Source organism: Rhipicephalus sanguineus, chromosome 1 (assembly GCF_013339695.2).
Source record: "Rhipicephalus sanguineus isolate Rsan-2018 chromosome 1, BIME_Rsan_1.4, whole genome shotgun sequence".
In the NCBI taxonomy this organism is placed as follows: domain Eukaryota; kingdom Metazoa; phylum Arthropoda; class Arachnida; order Ixodida; family Ixodidae; genus Rhipicephalus; species Rhipicephalus sanguineus.
The window spans coordinates 96,151,405-96,171,453 of NC_051176.1; the positions used below are offsets into that span (position 1 = coordinate 96,151,405).

The window sequence follows — 20,049 nt, forward strand, 5'->3', positions numbered from 1 at the left end:
CTCGGGTTGAGGATGTCCACAAGCAAGCGCTTGCTGCCTGACTGAAGTTCATAAATTCTGGAGTTTTACGTACCAAAACGACGATATGATTATGACTCAACACGCCGTCATAGAAAGTTCGACCACCTTGAGGTTTTTAATGTGCACCTAAACACCTGACTGAAGGTGGATAACCACGTACTGTGCGAAGAATGTGCTTCGGGAAGCTTGTCGTTGGCATTTACTCTGAGCATACCTCTAAATTCTCACTAAGCATGCAAGACAGGCTTTTCTGACAGATTTTGATTACGTACGCTCCCCTTGGCATATGTGAGCGCGTCAAACTCACTTGCACCCACGTGTTTCTTCTCTTCCTACAATCTTTTCAGCCCTCATATCTTTTGGAATTGCGCAGTGTAGCCAACTTGATTCCTTTTGATTAGCCTTCCTATCATTCCTAATGCTGTTCCATCTGAGGAGGACGAAAGAAAAATGGCTATCATGGGTACTAAAGCGCCTGGTCACGCATCCGCACAGTGAAATTATGTGTGTGCGAATGCGCGGGAAGTAGATTTTATAACGCCGACTCGTTTGCTGAAATCTCTTTATTAGCAGAGACTTTGTCTGGGCAAGTTGGTGCCACATTGCAAAAATATATAACAGCACAAGGGACGGGACTGAAGACACAAAAACTTTATTAAATCTTTTTACTTTATTTTTTACACGAGCCTTTTGGAGCGACGCACACATAAATTAGCTTTGGCACTGAAGACGAGGTCGGAGTCGCATTATGTCAGGCTCCACGGCCGGAAGACGTCCACCGGGAAGACGGAGAACCGAGATCGTAGCAGATGCAAACGCAGCAAGACGGAAAGCGGAACCAGTCGGCGAAAATGCCCCGACACTCGTTGCGAGGGTCGAAGGCCAGCAGCCGGTGCAGCCGAAACTGCTGCTCGCACCGGCAGCCGTCCCTGCAAAACATCTGCTGATTTTCGAACCTGCATCCGGAACACGTGCTGCAGTCAGTTCTCGCGAAACTCTGTCCCCCTTCAATTGTTAACAAGAAAAAAGACGTGGTGCAAATTGCACAGCGAAAAGAGAGCAAAAGCTCCGTTTTTTTCCCCCTTGTTGGGCTTTCGCCCATTATTTGAGCAGTCGCCTCACGTCTACGCGGTGTCGCATCTAAATTTAGCCAAGCTCAAACGAAAAGTGAAGCAAGAACTCGTACATTATACGGTTATACGGTTATTAAACCTATACGATGCTTGGTTGTCTGCCCGCTTTCCCCAACAACGCTATGTTTGTACATTAGTGACTTAGCTAATTAGAAAATATATAACTTAAAAGTAAAACAAACATCACCATGCATGGCTAAAGACGAGAGAGAGAGAACTTTTTTATTGAAAAGCAGATAATTTAGCCGGCGTATGCAAATCGCTGACCTGCTAGTCTGCGTGAGGAAGGGGAATATGGACTGAACGACAGGAAAAGAGAGAGAAAAAAAAATGACCTAAAATGTTAAGATATAAAAAAACAGACTGAGTTTTTTCTCTTGGATGCGGACGTGCGCTGACAGAGTCCCTCACTGCGTGGTTTCAAGGTGCAACTAAAATTTGATGCAGTAATGCTTTCATTTGGGCCAGTTGGTACAAACTTGTAACTTGATTCGTGGCTGCGCTAAAAACAAGAACAGAAGAGACGTACACACGACGGGCGTGCCCGTCGTGTGTACGTCTCTTCTGTTGTCCTCGTTTTTAGCGCAGCCATGAATCCAGTGCAACTAAAGTTTGTCGAGCTGACCGATGCTATCTAAATATGTGAATAGAAGTTTCATCGCACGCCTGTATTGTGTAAGGCAGGCTCTTTGGGTTATCGAAAGCATGCAACGTTCATAGAGCGCACGCTCATCGGCATACGCTCGACACTCAAATAAAATATGTCCCACAGTTTCGATGGAGCCACATTTGTTGCAGGATGGACTTGCTGCTTGACCGAAGCGGTACCGTAAGCTGTTTCCATAGGCAGTGTATAGACGGAGACGATGGTACAGAATTTCCAGACGTTCGCTGGGACATAGTATATACGTAATGTACTACCAGCCGCAGGCCGCTTAATGAGTAGCATTGGCAATTTCTTCTCTCTCCACAGTGCAGAAACTTCCTTACTTTACGTGGCTCTGCAAATGGGCGCGAGCGCACTCATGAAGAATCTTCGTAGTGCCTGTTTCTTCGGTGCCTTCGGGAGTACGCAGCTTAATCGAGGATGCCACCAACTGCCGAAGTCCGACAGGATGCTGATGATAATATTGCTGAGTGCTCACACTAACTAACTGAATTATAATTCATACGCCTGTCGATAGTCACGGAAAGCAAAAGCAACACTGTGACGTTGGCTCGAGGAGTTGGTGCGTTTTCAGACAGGCAGACCGGCTGATGGCCGTACACCCGCACAGAGTTAGCTGCCCTATGGCGAAGAGCACTAAATAAGATTGAAAAAAAAATGCTGCAGTCGGCCCTATATTTGCATTCAATTATTCTTTACCGTCACTGATGGCCAGAAGATTCAACATCTGCTTGCTTCGGAGCCAATGATGAAACGTTGTCTCGGACTAGTTGGCAATACTCTATCGCGTGAACCTTATGGATTCCGGCTCTTGCATGTCCATCGCTTGAAGTTCGGCACAATCTCAACGTGTTGTACCGCAAAAGTGGCACAAACAGTATCTAATTGTACATACCCAACTGGTTCCCATTGAACCTTCAATATTCATTGAAGGTGGCGAAACGCAGCCAGATTCAAAAACGCGACATTGGCTATAACGTATTTGTTGTTTATGTCTAACTTGTGCTGCGAGCTTTGCTCTGCTTGGGGCACGTGACTAAGCGCCATGCCTTCTCAAAGCTAAACCCATCGAGTGAGTGACGATGCTTAATAAAATACGATGCGCTTAGTAAGGGGCTCGAAAGCGAAAAAAAAAAATTGGAAGAAGTGTCGTAACGATGCCATCAGCACGACGCCATTTTTTATCTACCTCAAGTTACGTTCAGCTGTCTGTAGAGATAATTAATTAGCGCCAAAAACAACGGACAAGGTGAAGGCAACAGACAGGACTCGGCGACGAGTCCTGTCTGTTGCCTTCACCTTATCCGTTGCTTTTTTGCGCTAATTAGTCATGTCTGTAGTCGATACGCACCAACTAGCCCAACTCGCTTCTCTAAGTCTGCAGAGCTTTCTTGCTTAAACAATTTCGCGCGATGTCGTTGCCCTGGATTACATGCGTGTATGTTAGTGTCCTCTCTCCCCTACATGTGCTCAACTGAATCCTCAGAGAAGCATATGAAGGTCGTCGTTGTTTTTTCTTCTTTTTTTTCTTTTTAATGAAGGATCGGGGAAGGCTGGGCCACAAAAAGTCGCAGAGGATGGAACTTAGCAGCAGACCGCAAATGCAGCGGTGAATTCTCAGGCCGAAAGGCCAAAGTTTCGTAATCGGAGACGCTAACTGACTTGCGTATCAACGGGCCTAATCTTCATGCTTTTGTTGGCACATAAGCAATGCGATTAAGTAACTCTAATCGTGGCAGAACAGCGCAGAAACCGGGGCGAAGAACACACAGGACACAGCGCTGTCCTGTATGTTGTCTGCGCTGTTCTGCCATAATGTTTATGAACCAACTAGCCCACCTCAGAACCCTTGTGCATTATAACTCTAATCTCTTGCATACTCTGGCATGTAAACCTTTCTACTTGGTAAAAAGCCGGCTAGCATCGGCGTGATGTTTGTGTTCGTTCCACAGGCATCGATTGCAAAATAACGCAAAAACGTTAATGAATGAAATGAAGAAAACGAACGGCTGTCGATTACAACCTATAATATATGGTTTAAGGAAGGTCTAGTGTGTATGAACAAGTCGAAACTCACGGATGTAAAAGTAAATTTCTAGATTCGTACGTGCGTTGCAGGACGTTGTTGCAGGGTATACTCACGTGCATTTCTCGGCATGTACATACTGCTCGAAGGGGTAGACGTTCAGGAGTGCCAGCACCTTTCCACGCGTGTTGTTGGCCCAGTAAGGAGCAAGCACTTCCTGCTTCACGGGGCACGCGTTCCTGCAGCGAAGGTTAAACTATATATAGACATTAAATATAAACAAAAGTATATACGTTATATCTCACTCCAGGAGAAAAGAAAAATCTAGATTATAGTCTTCTAAAGATACGCATTAGCTCTAAATCCATTGATCGCGTTTCCACATTTAGGTATTTAGGTGTACTAATGGCTGAAAACTAAAATGGGAAAGATGAGGTCAGTTACGTATCTAAAAAGCTCGTGTTTATGTTATACGCTCATTAAAGCTAGAGGTCACTTTCAATGCAACGTGCTTCGATATTTACACTTTGCTGTATTTCACTCACAACTAGGCTATTGTGGCCAGATATGGCGATTTACTTACACAACGTACACTATACACCGATTGTACGAATACAAAAATGCGCTTTGAAAATTGTAACGTCCTTGTCTCCTTCTTGCCCAAGCTCATATTTAGTTGCGAACACTCGTATACTACCATTTATGTCACAACGAAACTATTCAAGCACAGTTTTGGTAAATGCTATAATCAACACTAACTGTCCACTACCCTTGAGTTCGTTGTCTTTCCGAACCCGTAACACAAGGAATGCAGGAAACGGGAACTTGAACCTTATTTCCTGTAGGAATGCGTGCGGCGGCAGACTAATTCAGCTCATTGGCGCTAAAATCTGGATCCTGATTCCCACTAAAGTTTACACTTGCATGTAACTTCAAATTTACTTGCAAACTACATTTCATAAATTAATCATTTTGTTACTAAACTATATGTGAGGTTGATAAGTCCGCATCGATTTTTTCTAAACGTTTAAGGATTGTGGTTTCCATTAGTTTAAAAACCTTATATTTTCCATTGCCGTATTATTCGGTTCTAGCGTCATGATTTTGTATCTTTACTATAGCTACACAATCCTATTGTGTCTGTATTTTATTGCTTTTATTTTATTCCGTTACCTTAATGCTTCTAGTATTGTATTTAGAGTTCCTTTTGTGCTACTACTTTTTATTTAGTCAGATTCTTTTTTCTAATTTATAACGAAATGTACAGAATTTACACTAATATTATTTATGTAGCCCTCTTTGTGGATCTAGTAACTGCGTGTCTGCTCCTACACCTATTTCAACAATAATCATATGCATAGGCTGGACCAATAACTAGTCACTCAGGCTAAAGGTCCAAATAATTTTGTAACCATGTGTCTTGTATTCTTTGACAATAAAACTTGGCTTCAGCATGCGCAGCGCGTAACCCGTTAAAATATTCAAGCGTGAATCCAGGTTCGTTTCTTTCAAGGGACGGAAGGGCGGGTCCGACGTTAATTCAGTGACAGATGATGACGATGGTTGCACGGGCGTTTATTATTTATAATAGTGCTAATAGTAGTGTTAAAAACAAATTCGTTCGTGACCCATTGAGCCTTTCAATAGTTACAGCTGGGAAGACGGACTTTGGGAGTTTTTCGCCTGCCTTACGCCACATGACATACAATGTTCAAGGTGTGGATGGTAAAGATATCCGGAGATATTTCCTTGAATCTGCGAATGAGACTAATGATTCATTGCAGCAGCGTCGATAAGGCCATCCGGCCCTTACTGTGAATAGCACGTTCAGCGCGTCCAGGGGTCGAATGAGTGACACGTTTTACAACAAATTTGCGATGTTATGCGCAGCATACAGCCCATGCAGCACAAGGGGTGCTGAGGTACTTGTCCATGCCGTGTAAAGAAAGAAGCCCGGTTAGCACCCTGTATAGCCCTGTGGAAAACACACGTTTAGAATATGTTGTTTTGGACCACTTTTAAAGTGCTCCAACATGCTTCTGAATAGCAGCAAAATACGATGTCAGTCCATCTGGTTCACAGCTGTCAAGGTGCATCTGTGTTAACGAACTAATTCAAGCGTGTTCGACAAAACGATCGTTAAATCAGAATGACAAGTGTGCACGCACGTGCACTTTTGTGAGTGCCTTTCTGAGAGCGCGCGTTATTTAGAACTATTTTGCAAGCGCTGAACGTTCATCAACCACATATCTTCCACATCTACTTGGAACTCATAGAGTTCATATGTTCCAGATGCGTCCATTCGTTTTTCTTCACAATTTTTACGCCGCAAATATTGAGAGCACACTTATAGAAGCACACACTGCTGTTACATAAGTATGCTTTGGCTTGTATTAGACCGTCCACATTACTGAATCGAAAATGAAAACTTCAGGAATATACAAAGCGTTTTTTTTACAATAGTCTTTTTTATAAAAATGTCATGACAGTACCTTGCTAAAATTTCCTTGAAAAGGCTAATTAAGAAAGCTTTTGTTAAATAACTGTATTATTATCAACTTGAAGGCCGTTGTGTATGTGGGAAAGTTGTAGGGCGTCACAATTTCTGGCATACCCATTTCTTAAAACCAACGAAAAAAAAGATGTCAGGTCAATCTAACAGTTATGTTATCCTAATCTTCAAATATAATTCAAATACAACTAAAAAAAAGCTTACACGAAAGCCGACCTCGAAACTATGATACGGTGCCAACATTATTCGAAACGCAATGAATCACTAATATTTTAATGTGACCACTTCAAAATTTGAAATTGGGTAAGTTTGGACGTGCTGTCATTCCATTCCAGTTATGTAGAGCGGCCCTGCACGCTCCATCATACCGACTGCTGGTCCGAAAGCAGCAGAGGCGTGCGTGCCCACTATAATCGCTCTTACGTTCCAACAAATTTGAGAAAAAGCTTCGCCTCCTATAATAATTTCTATCGCCTCAAATTGGTCACTTCGCGCAGAGGCAACATTGAGAAACAGTGTGGAGGATTTACAGGTTTAACCTTAGTGGACTGCTTTTGCTGCCCCTTCAATGTAACGAAAAGCTAGAGACCGTCTTGCCAAGGCAGTGAGCATGCGTACTCACACGCCCCTTCTGAGAGGCTCGACCGGAGGAGACTGCTCGGTGGAGACGTCCTCCTCGGCGTCATCGTGCGGGTGGTTCACGGAGGCTGCAGCCGTCGCCGGCCGGCCGTGGTTGTGCGATGAGTCGTCCCTGTCGGGCGCCTCGATGCTGTTGCTGTCGAGCAGGCTGAAGAGAGGCTGAGACGCCGCCGTGCTTGCCTGGCTTGTGGCGTATGCGTGCAGCGGCTCCGGTTCGTGTGTGAACGGCTCGCCCGCCGCGTACGAAGGCTCGAAGTCGGCCGCCTCTGTCGTTGTCGTTGCCAACGTGTCGGTGGACACGTGCTGCGCCGCGAGGAAAAGATACGCGCCGTCGAGGGAAACAGGACGCACAAATGCATCAGGTTAGTGTGGGCATGCGTCACATAAAATCTCCTTGAATCCCAAAGCCACAAAGAACTTGCCCCGGTTCGCTCACTCACGAAGTGAGCAAGTGGCACTCGAAAAATCCTCTTTAAAATTCACACGCGTTGTCATTCGTAATTTCTCCTTGTCGCTGGCCGGTCGCGTCCAGGATTATGTCCGTCACCCCGATTGTTTGACATACGCTCTTACGAGCGTTTCTGGCGACAGTTTTTCTCTTTGTGGGAATATTTTCCCAAAGAAGATGGTTCTCAGGTTAGAATTGTTCTAAAAGCAGATGCCTGTCAATTATGACGATGGACATATCATTGGTGAGAGCGGTCGGCCAATAAGTAACAACAAGCACTATCAAAAAACTTTTTTTAGAAGTTCGAGCTCTACAGGCCCGATTCACGGAACTTCTACTTAGTAAGTGACGTTCGCAATTCGCATTCGTCAATGCGGCCTTTCTGTAGGCGTTATCGCTATCGTGAGTGGCCGTGCACTGGGCAATGAATGGTCGCTCACATAGGTTGGCAAACTCACTCATGAGTCGACTCACTCAGACTCAGATCGGGCCGTGAGTCTGATTCTGAGTGAGTCCGGGTGAGGAATATTTTGAAAAGTTTGAGTCCGAGTGACTCCGGTTGAGGAATATTTTAGTGAGTCTGAGTCCGAGCGAGTCCAGTTGAGGAAAATATTGGTGAGTCTGAGTCTGAGTGAGCCCTAAGCGCAAAATATATTTCTTGGGTGAGTCTGAGTGAGCTCCACCTTTTATTGCCGACCTATGGTCCTATCTATTCTTCTTCAGCATTATCGTCAGCCTTATATAGGCTTACGTTTATACTCAAGTCTATTTACACATACCTCAACGTACTAGCGTTTATGCTCCACCTCACTATTTATTGGTCAGAGGCGTGAATTAGGAGGAGGGGGGGAGGGCGTACCATGACCTCCCCCAGCAAACTCTTTTGCACGATGTTCTAGATAAACGTAGTCGTGTGAGTTGCGTTTTTCATAAAAATGTCCTCGTTGGACAGAAACCGCTGATAACTCATATTTGAAGATACACGATCAAAAGGCGTATCGTAGAGCGCAGATTATGAGAGATATTGGCGCTAAAGAGCATTGACACTGTGATCCAAAAAGGTAATTTTACGCTAACGAACTCATGCGTCGGCTCACTCAGGCTTACTCAGACTCAGGTCAAGCCGTGAGTCTGAGTCTGAGCGAGTCTGGCTAAGTAATTGGTGAGTTTGAGTCCGAGTGAGTCCGGTTGATGGAAATTTTGGTGAGCCCTCAGAGGAAAATATATTTCTCGATTGAGTCTGAGTGAGCTTCAATGTTTGTGCCGACCTATGGTCGCTCACCCGTAAGATAACCTTTGTGGACACAGGCACTGGGGACAAAACGTTGGTTAAATGGCTCCTACGCCACTATGAGCTCGAACTTGAGACAGCTGTTTCTTCCTCGACTTAACTTCCATCCCTAAGGGCATTACCTCCTCCACGCAGCGTACTTTTTACTAGAACACGTGGACACTACATCAGTACTGGTCATCACTTATCGTATTGTTGTGGCGTTGAAATCACAATCAGCTTACAGTTATCAGCACTTAGTGCATTTAAGTTACGCCATTTTGCCGCCACAAGCGCGGTCCAACATTCACTAAACCTACTGCACGAGGTCAAATCACTTGATCGCGCACGACAGCCAATCAAGACGACAAGGAAAAGCAGACGTATATGACTGCGTGGTAAAAGCGTGGTAACTGAAGAATCAGAACTGACATTCCTCGTATATGGACCAGGTAGCAGCTTGCACTGTGGTGATTTTCGCATGAATCACCCTGTTGGCGTCACGGCGTGTGATGAGAGCGAGATAGAAACACGCTATATATAGGTCTTTCAATTATCAGAGGTGGTTAAGGTGTCCATCAAAGGGTCGGCCTCCTCACTCTACCTCATTTTACGAACTACTTTATATCGTAAGAACTCGTTCGAATGCTGTATACTGCTGTCGGGTTCGCAAAAGTTTTGGCTCGGTAGCACCGTTTTCGATTGGGCAGCACCATTGTTATCATTTTGTCGAGCTATCGATTGCCTGGCGCAGTGTTTTTAACGGTGGAGCTGTTTAAGCTCGAGGATAGGCCGTGCAGAGTGAACAGAAACTATAATCACCATGATTGGCCTCTACCTTCTAGCGCGTTGCTCGGCCGGCGCGCGCTCCCTTCGTCCTCTTGATCTACTTCACTCCCAGAAAACGTGCGCCAATTTGTCCCGGCGTGGGATGCAGTAAATCGGATGGGCAAGAGAACGAGTACAGAGAGAGAGAAAGAAAGAAAGAGAAGAAAGACACAAGAGATAGAAAAAACAGAGAGCAAAACAGAAAGAGAAAGGAAGAGAGAGTATCAAATAACGACAGATGGAAATAGAGAGAGAGATATAGAAAAACACAGAAAGAGGAAGAAAGAGAAAGAAAGCATACCGTAGCAACGTATAGTGTATAGCAAGGAGGTGGAAGAGGGAAGTGAAGGTTAGGAATAGGGAGAGTGTGAAGAATAGCATAGCCATCTATAGTGTAGTATATCAAGGGGCGGGAAAGGGAAGTGAGCGTGAGGGGGAGGGAAATGAGGAGGGTAAAGGGTGATACATAGCATGGCCATATATAGTATAGTATAGCAAGTGGTGGGAAAGGGAAGTGAGAGTGAGGAGGAGGGAAAGGAGGAAGGGAACGCCACCAGCTCCGCTCTTTCCTCAGTCGTCGTTCCACTAGTGCGTAGCTGTCCCAATCTCTTTTACAACGACCTTAAGAGTACGAACACTCCCATCCGTTCATGAGACGCAATGGTGTAGCTTTCGGCCCTTATCGACAACTAGTTCCTTATTGGCGGCCCCTTCATCCCGCTCTCCGTAACGATGTACCGGCAACCATTCTTATACGACCCGAACACTCGTGCAAACGGCTTCGTGAAACGGAGCACTGATACCATCAATCAATCAATCAATCAATCAATCAATCAATCAATCAATCAATCAATCAATCAATCAATCAATCAATCAATCAATCAATCAATCAATCAATCAATCAATTTTGAGGCAAATGAATAGAACAGCCGGTGAGGCACAGGGAGCAGGCCGCGTACAGCCGTCTGTCTACCTCACCTGCGCTGTGACCACGCACTGCATTGTCTTAAAGGCTTTTTAACAACTGTAACTGTAAATTCATTCACATTTACTTGTCGTGACTCTGACTGCAACCAACCAACGCACAATCTCGACGAGGACAAGAAGGAAGAACACACCACAGCGAACACACCACTGCTACACCAAAACTCTAAGAAAAGAAGAGTATTTTGACTCCTTTCGGGGAGTCTTGACTTGTCACGTATATGACCCTCTTTAAAGAGGCACGTCAACTCGCTTTGGAGATCATTATACTCTCTTAGGAGAGTGGTGTGACCCACAAGAGAGTTAATGTGTCTCTTTAAAGAGAGTTATATACGTCGCAAGTCAAGACTCCCCGAAAGGAGTCACACATACTCTTTTTTTTAGAATGAACAAGCCCGAGTTTTCAATATTTTGACTCTCATTGTTCGCATAAGGCTTTCGATGAAGCTTTGAACAGGTTTAATCATAACATTGGCAGTGATTCGCAAAGACGAATCTTTTGCATATGTGCTGTTCGCGAGTGGAGCTTCGCCCGGGTGGTCTTACGCTCTTCTGCGTATAGAAAGCTTGATGATTACGGGCCCTGGTACAGCTACACGAATTGTCAAATAAGCCTTCAACAAGGGGGCAAGCTGATTATAATTATGGTGTATATTTTTACTCTGTGAATTAATTTTATTTGCATGCAACATTAAAAATGGCCGCGCTTTTACTCCGTGGCCTCAATTTGCGCAGTGGGAACATTGCGTTTGTACCTTAGTGTGCGAACGTGTGGACGACAGCTTTTACATTTTAAAAAAGGCACAGTCGAGAACAGGTGTCGATTCACAAAGGTTTCTTTGCGCATACACTCACCACAATCGTAACACACACAATCGTCGTAAGAGCAAATGCTCTTACGACGAACTCTAACGCGTTTTTCACGAATACGCTTCTTCGCAGAGCGTGAGCTGATGTTATACCCATTTGGTGCACGTCAAGAAGTCTCAACAGACTGCACCCTTTTGTTCGCGCCTGTTCTCATCTGGCTTTCTTACGTTCCCTTTGATTTTTCGTCACTTGTCTCTGAGCGCAGTTTTGATTTAAGTCTTCGTTTTATGTCTTATTGATGTGACGAGCGCAGGCTTGCCCACCTCCCTAGTGGTAACGGCGGCTGCCAGGGTATGAGTGGGCGTTGTCGGTGTCGTCAGGATAGCTCCAGGTTCCCGGTTGTGTGGTGCCTCCGTGGCAATCCGCGGAGGCGCATCCACGTCGACTGGCTCACCGTGAAACACCACTTGCGTGGGGCTCCTGTTGGCAAAGCAAAAGTGTTGTGCACGTTAAATTTTATAGAATGTCATTCGCATTTTCTCGCGTGCTTATTTCTCTTTGTCTCTCTTTCTCTCTCTCTCTCTCTCTCTCTCTCTCTCTGTGTTTACGTATTATATGAAATTCAACTTCATTTGCGGAACGTCACACTATGGTCCGCGTTCCACGCTTTCGGATCCCGTTAACAGTTTCTTTGGTTCACTGTATAAATTTGTCGGAGAAAAAATAGAACAAAAAAAGCTTGGGACTAACTCTCAAGTGAACTGCAGAAAAAGACTTGAGTGGCCCTCTTGTAGACAACTTGCTAAAAGAATGATTACAATACAAAAGCACGGTATGTAGACGAAGTGGTCTTCAACATATGCGGCGTAGTGCTAGGGCAAACAGCAATCACTTACGTCAGGCCTTCGCAACGTTCAACGTGGGAACCACGCGCGCACCAAAAGAGGGTTAAAATTGTTTTTCGTGCGTGTTAGTGTGACTTCAACTCATACAGGAATCGCATGCTGCCGTTACGCTCGCATACTTATATTTACGGGCCCTTTGAAGCAGCATCAGGTGGCTGAAATTCATCCGAAGTCACCAACTACCTCTGTTCTGGCCCATCCAACATCATAAATTAAGTTTACTGTCGTTCGCAAATTGTGCAACAAGCGTGATGTCGACGCGGACCTCGCCGGATATAAAGGAATTATCTCACAACTGATTGTCTACAGGAGACGTGCTCTGCGCACCCGTTTGCGTGCTTCCGTTATATTTCTGGCGCTACGGGACGTTTCGCTTGGGACGCCAACACTAGAGCGTGCCACTCGTCGTGACGGACGACAGAAGAAAAGAATGGAAAGTGAAGAAGGTTGCTAAAAGAAGCGATACTAATGGCTGCGCTTTCACCTGCAGACTCACCAGTCCTATACTTGATCTATGATCACTTTTTTTGCCGTAAATGTTTCAGTAATACTTGCTTTATTTCATTATTGCTTATTGCGCTGTTATTTCTTCTGCGTTGTAAAGTGAGATTTCATCACTTAGGGGAATATACCATTGACGTCTTGCTGCATACTTGAACGATTTCTTTTACAACAACGGCATACATGTCCACGCCTTTGTACTTCTTATTATGCAACAGCTGTATTTGTTAGTTCAACAACCTCTGTTTAACATATCTAGTTTTTGTTCTTCTCTTCAATTTACTCTTGGTTTATATGCTATCATTATTTGCTGCTTAATTCTAGGTTGCTAGCTTTCTCTTGTTTTATTAATACATTTTCAAATACTTCTGAACATACATGTGTTTGTATAACCTGCATGTCAATGTTTCAAGACACCTTCAAAGCTGCGTACCGGAGTGTGGGACATATTCTATCAGACTACAGGACCGACTGATCGAAAGATCGTCACGAAGTGCTCCTCTCGCTGTGTAGTGCATCTCTGAAATTTGGCCTTGATCATAGCTTCTATACCTGATAAGGGGCCTCGACACTCCAGCGTTAGGCTGTAGAATAAATGAGGCATCCTTCGTCTACGCTTGCGGGCTACCGCCTATACTCACTGGCTATCATTTTCGGTAGTTCAAGTTCAGACTCGAGCGAGTAAACTTAAAAACGTGTTCCGGAGTGCATCGCGCCTTTGGGAGATAGCTGTAGCACAACTGGGTCGAAAGGTCGATAGCGCTGCGCGCTGACCGTGAAATAAAAGCTCGCAAGTTCCCTTACACATTCACCTAAGACGACTGGAAGGCGAAAGCCATCTTCTTATTTTTCTTCCCAGTCGATTTATTGAACATCCCCCGCCCCCCTCCGAGGTATTTCTGCACCTAACATGGTTTTCTTACTGCTTCAAGGAACGGAGGCACGGCAAGCTTTCTCCACCTCAGCTAGTTATGCAGTGCCTCCGTGATCGGCCCACCTTTGACCAAGCGAATATATCATGTGATGATGTCACGGGATGTGACGTTATAGTGACGCCACAAATTTTGGCGATATATGACGTCATTACAACGTCATATGGTGACGTCATCACGTGATGATTTTTTTCATCACCTGTGTTGACGCCGCCGACGCCGACAGTCAAATTTCGCGTTTGATAAGGCATCTAAGGCTTTCGCCATAAAAGAAAAGGAAGAAACAGAAACGGTTCACTTCGTGACCTTGGACCGGATCGTGCGAAGCTACGATTTTTTTAGATAAGCTGTAGTTATTAACTTCATTTAACTGATTTAACATTAACTTCATTTAACTTCATTAACCTCATTTAACTGATTTAACATTAACTTCATTTAACTGAAAAGTTCGTCTTGGAACAATTTCTTTCTGTGTGCGTTTCTTTATTTTGCGTTTTGTACCGCTCACGCCGAAGCTCACAAATACGTGAAATGCCAATCTCAAGCTGTAGCTTACGTTAACGCTACGATGAATGTACGCGTGAGCTGCTCTGTCCTCGCAGTTATATTTACGCCCAAATACCTTGTTATTATCTCCTGTGATTTCCAATCGCCTGCCGCACTGGCTCTGTCGCGCCTAGCCTCAGAGAACGAGGGCGCGGGTTGTATTCTAGACTGAGTCAGTCGCCGTTCCAATGCCGTTCGCGTAATACATCACTTGTGTGGAAACTGCCGCTGATTGTTGTCAATGTAAGCGAGTAGTTGAATGCTACTAGAAAGTTATACGCTTAATTAGAGGAATAATGAGCGATTGAACGCGTACATTTGAATGCTTAGCTCGAGGGTCCATTACCTATAAATGAACCAACACGGCACACAACTGTGCACGAAAACTGCGTTGCTTGTCATCGGTGGCCTTTGCTTAGCTGCAGTGCTATGTGTAAGTATACAACCATACTCAGAACAAGGCAAGTATACACTTATTGGTTGCCATGTTTTCTGTTTATAAGGATCATTTTCAATACAGTTTTACGGCAGGTATTCATTTTGCGAAATGCACATTTTGAGCGGAAAAAAATAAACAAAATGCTATTTAAATGCGCAGTTTTCCTTTGCGCAGCACGTACACACAATAGCTTGCACGAGCAAACGCACCAATTTGGAAGCTTGCGTAACAGCCTGGCAGCGTTGAATATAGCAGCACCCAGCCAGCTGAAATAAAAACGGTGCGCACAGGCATCCACACAGTGCCAAAAAAGTATGCGATTCCATGGCTATGCGCGTACCACATACACAATAAAAGCAGGTTTCGTCTCTGCAGTGTTCTTCGCGAGTTCGATTTTTGGAAAAGTGTTTTGTGGCCTAATCGTTTCCCAAATACTCATCCTTTTCACGACCCATCTACTGAGGAACTCCAGTTAAATACGCCCTGTACGCAAAATCACGCGCAAGAAAACTAATGTGTACCTAAACTACAATAGGCAAGTGTGGCGACTGTGATAAGCACTCACTTTGCGATCCATTCGAAACAGCATACTGCGCGCATCTCGAAAACGCGTTTATACCACTAACAACAAAAAGCTTGACTTAAGCTGCACGACCGCTTTAACTTTAATCCGTTTTCTTTTTAGATTAGATTTCGGATCTTTGTGGGTAAGGCAGCTTTACAAAGATAATTTATTCGAATATTGTCTCTTTTTTAAGGATCAGCATGCCTGTTATTTTTCCACGTGTTTGTTCCCTCATATTTTAAATAAATGTGGGAAAAGCAAGAATATAGAGTCACACTATCTGTATCTTTCATGTGCATGAGTTCGTTTGCATATTTATGGCATAGATTTTTCTTCTCTTGCGCTTTTGGGGCACTTTACATTAGTTTCATTTTTCTTTTTTTTATGCCCGATGCTCTATCGGCGTTCAAAATTGGCGGTTATTGCTTCACCATCATTTCAAGTAACTGTATTTTCCACACCATCAGAAATAGCGAAAGTTGATGATCATACCTTCTCTTGTAGAACAGCTAAAAAAAAAAAGACTTCGCTGAACTTGATTTAATAATAATAATATCTGGGCTTTAACGTCCCGTTCCCTGAACTTGACTATCTAAACATATGCGCCCCCCCCCCCCCCTCAAAAAAAAGAGAAACATCCTTACCTGTAACATTACAACAAATAGCGAAGTGCTAGCTTCTAAAGTTTATCCATTCAACTGAAAGGTTCCAGAAAGTTTAATACACCGCTGGCCCTGGCCATTACTTACCGTGAGTGTCAGTTGCGCATCACTGCAGCCAAGAGGTAGAAGAAAAAAAAATAGCAGAATAATGCGACCGCATGCAACACGCCTTTTTGGTAAAAAAAAAATCAGTTTCGCCGCAAGGGCGAAGCAATGAATGCGATAGCAAGAAACTAATGCTATACGAAGTGAGGCTCGCCAATGGATACTCTCAGTTTGAACAGCGCTCCTGTTACAAAGGCGGCCGAAGCAGCGAAGGAAACTAGCGTGCTTCAAGTGTCGAGCTGTGACACTTGATAGTTCGCGCTCATCTTCTGTTTGTTCGTTTAGCGGCGTCGTTTAGCGGCGCTCCGTAACATGAGCGCGGACATCACGGTTAAAGCTTGAAACATCCCTCTTGCCCTCACCACGAGAAAACCGCGCGAGCAGACAACGGAAGGCCAAGGTTCTCCTTGCGCAAATGTAAGAAGAAGCGAGCGAGCTCGCCGACGACTTTTAAAAGCGCTCGTCGCGCTCCTAGCGCCATCTCGCTGGTAATGAAGAAACGCTTAAGAGCGTCGGCCATCTCTGAGTCCGTCCAGCGGCAAAGGGTGTGTATATAACGCTCGCCGTTAGCTATGCGGAGGACCTGCGTTCTGTGGCGTAGTGGCTAGCGCCACTCGCTGCGGAGCAAGAGGTCCCTGGTTCGATTCCGCGCTTCGGAAGCATTTTTCTGAATTATTTTTCTTTGGGGCTTTTATATATATATACATACTTATACATATACGGTGCATGACGGCGACGGGGGCGGACATTTTCCAGCCGAGACTGTCCATATAATTGCTATCGCAATAAAAAAAACGTCCGGCAGATTCCGCGTATTTTGGGAATCGACTTCATGCGAAGCAGTCGATGAGCAGCAGCCTACGCCCCATTTGTCGCTTTGAGCCAAGCGTTACGAGGTGGATCGACGTCTTGGCGTAAATTTTGTAGTTGTCCACACCTCGTAGGCATGCCAGGCAAGTCGATCACATTGGTGTGTACAGGGTAGCTCATGGTCCGACGTAACGTCGGCACTAACTTTTAGGGCAGGGCTGCAAGTCTATTACAGTGTTACAAAAGTCATTTTAAGGACGGAATCCTGGTTCTGGAACATCGGTGGACCAAGTGTGATGAGTTGAGAGGAGACTATGTTGAAAAATAAAAATAATTTTGAAGGTCCAATAATTTTGAAGGTCCTTTTTTTCTACATCAGGCCGAGAACTTTTTTCAGTCCACCCTCGTATTATTACAGTGTTACAAAAGCGGATAGCGAACACTGCGACCACAGTTGTCGTTGCCCCGACATGACGCTTGTCTGTTCTTTTAAGTCTGAACTGGCGTGGCTCTGTGGTCTAGAATACTTGACTGCCAAGCAAAATGGCGGGATTTGATTCCAGCTCGAACTGTGACTACACAGCATAGCTGTTATGGTCGAGGTTATAGTGTACTAGAATTATTTCCTAGTGACGCGTCTGAGAAGGAGCGCGCGTGCCCGTTTGTGTAGACGCCACCAGGCGCCGCCACTGCGCCTTTTTCTAGTAGGCCGGTCGCTCTCTCCCCCGCTGCGTTTAACGCTCTCCTTCTCCGCGCTTGTAGGCGTTCCTTAAGCACCGGACTATTTGATTGCTGCGCAAAAAGACTGCATTTACTATAGTATAGTGTAAAGAAATTTTGTGAAAACCACAGCAACATACTAGTATCGACAACGTCGTCTGCTAGCGTAAATGCCGCAGACCGGCGGATTCATTGCAGTTCGGGACATCGCCTGCAGCACTATCTATTCGCATTTTTTTATCATCCATTTGCACAAACCCATCATATGAGTAACTCTGCATGTTTTGCTTCTATTGCGCAATATCTAGCACAACATTTAAATCGCATGCTCATCGCAAACTACACAAAAGTGCTCAGCAACGTCTACTTGCTATGCCAGAAGGCGTACGATGAAATAACGGCCTCGACGGACGCATATTGCTGGTGGTAAACTTTTCGTGATTTATTCTCAGGTACAGAAACGAAGCTAAACAAGATTATTCTGGCGTTTCCTTACCTCATTTTACGGCGTGCAATGAGACTACATGGAAGCATTCCACATGAAAGCGTCCGGAGAAAAAAAAGTCATCCACCATTTTTTTTTAACAAGAACTACGACGTTGAACGTAGCGTCGCAGGGGACGCGCACGAGGCAAACAGCTGCAAAGCGCGTCTGAACCGGCCCAAACCGGCGCGAACTGGCTCCGCGACTAGAAAAAAGCGCAGCAACGCCACCAGTGGCGTCTACTGGCGTTTGCTTCAACCGGCCTATTGTCCCTGCCTCCTGGACGCGTCACTAGGAAATTATTCTAGTACACTATAGTCGAGGTTCGCTGTGTGTCGTAGACAGAAAATCATCATCATGGTGAACAGGCACGAGCTCAGTGACCGCCCAAGCATTCCGTACAGACGGTTAACAAGAGAAGCTGAAACGTGCCCAACAGCTTTGCTGTGACCCAGCCTTGCGTGACTTAGTGCAAGCTGTGCTATATTTTTTAAATGCGAAGCATTTCTTAGCCAACCTTTGGTACTTTGAGCGTTTCTATCTACGTATCTATCTATCTATCTAGCCGCCTACGTCTGGGTGCTCTCATGATCGCCTCCTCAACTTGGTGTGGACCAAAATTGGCGTGGGAGGGTAAGAGGATTTCACGATTATGTCTGTCGAATCATGACACGAATAACGTGAAGATCCTGTCGCGTACGTCGTCAGACCCTTTCCTCCGGACACGTGTGGCACATACCCGTTTACCACGGGCCGCGGCAATCGGGTATGCGCCACAGGTGATTGACGGTTCATATCATCCCAGGAACGGCGATAACAGACATTGGTAATATAAATGGGAGAGCGTAACGAAAGACCGACATCGGTGACGTTGACCGACGAATGCAAACAATAAATATCAGGATCCCAGCAGGAATCAAACCCAAGCATTCTGCGTTGCAGTCAGGTATTCTACCACAGAGCCACGCCACGTCTTGAAACTGCTTTGCAAGAACACCATATGCAGGTTTGTCGGTGCAACGTGAGTTGTGGTTGCGGTGCTGAATTTTACAAGAAAGTAATAAACACTACATATGTACTCCTGTGGCACAGGCGTCGTTCAAATTAACGGCTGTGGTTCCAGTGTTGGTTCCGCTTTTATAGCTGTCTTATAAATATAATATTGTATTCCTATGATTCAGCAAGCTATATTGAAGCATTGCTCGACCCCGGAGGAATACATTAACGAATGTTACGTATGATATTCACATGATTGCACCATAAAGTGCACTTTGTTTCAATAATACTGACGTATGTACTCTAACGTGAGTGCTGACGTTACGTCACATCATAACTTAGCCTTAAAACGCCAGTGTTGCTGAAGTGCTTGGTGAGCCAGCGATGTGCACACAAATAATACACTTGGAAAAACACGTCGATCCACCTCGTAACGCTTGGCTCAATGCCATAAAATACAGCATAGAAGTATTAGATGACTGCTTCGCATGAAACCGACTCCCACAATGCGTGGGATTTGCCGATTTTTTTTTATTATTATTCTTTCCAACCATCGGGATTTTTTCGCTCATTGGCAACTCTGTCAACGCTGGCACCGCATTTTCTGCGACGCCTACTCATTTAACGCTTACGCGCTAAGACTTCCGAAGTCAATTGTCCTGGTTTCATATATACTGCGAATCACCTGTGGCTCAAACCCATATACTACGGACCGTGTTATGCGGGTATGTGCCACACGTGACTGGTGGAAAGGGTTTCATGACGTGCGCGGCAGGCAATTCGCGTTATTCTTGTCTTGACCTGTGACTCGCGTTCGTCATACAGTCACGCCCTCCTATGCCAATTTTGGTACATACCAAGTTAAGGAGGCGACCACAAGAGCGCCCAGATGTAGGCAGCTAGACAGATAGATACAAAGGCCAAAGTGTACGTCTTTCATTCGCTAATAAATGTTTGGCATTTAAAAGCAAGGCTGCAACTTTCCGTAAATGCGTGGCGCACCGTGGTCTCTTTCAAGAAAGCTACAGATAAATATCATATATCTA

At 45.0% G+C, this 20,049-nt stretch overlaps 1 protein-coding gene across 2 annotated transcripts in view; it reads right to left on the minus strand.

Moving 5' to 3' along the window:
* Positions 1 to 690: 690 nt before the first annotated feature.
* The window catches only part of LOC119394264 (protein spaetzle 4), a 64,036-nt gene continuing 44,677 nt past the window's right edge, over positions 691 to 20,049 (minus strand). Inside the window, exons 4-8 of one of the 2 annotated variants that reach the window (XM_049415330.1) lie at positions 14,871 to 14,927; positions 11,662 to 11,818; positions 6,982 to 7,301; positions 3,964 to 4,086; positions 691 to 977 (exon numbers count right to left, since the gene is read on the minus strand). In XM_049415330.1, the coding sequence (XP_049271287.1) occupies positions 773 to 977; positions 3,964 to 4,086; positions 6,982 to 7,301; positions 11,662 to 11,818; positions 14,871 to 14,927 (862 nt within the window). In that variant the 3' untranslated portion in view covers positions 691 to 772. The remainder of the gene's footprint in view (positions 978 to 3,963; positions 4,087 to 6,981; positions 7,302 to 11,661; positions 11,819 to 14,870; positions 14,928 to 20,049) is intronic. The other variant, XM_037661550.2, reaches the window with a different exon arrangement.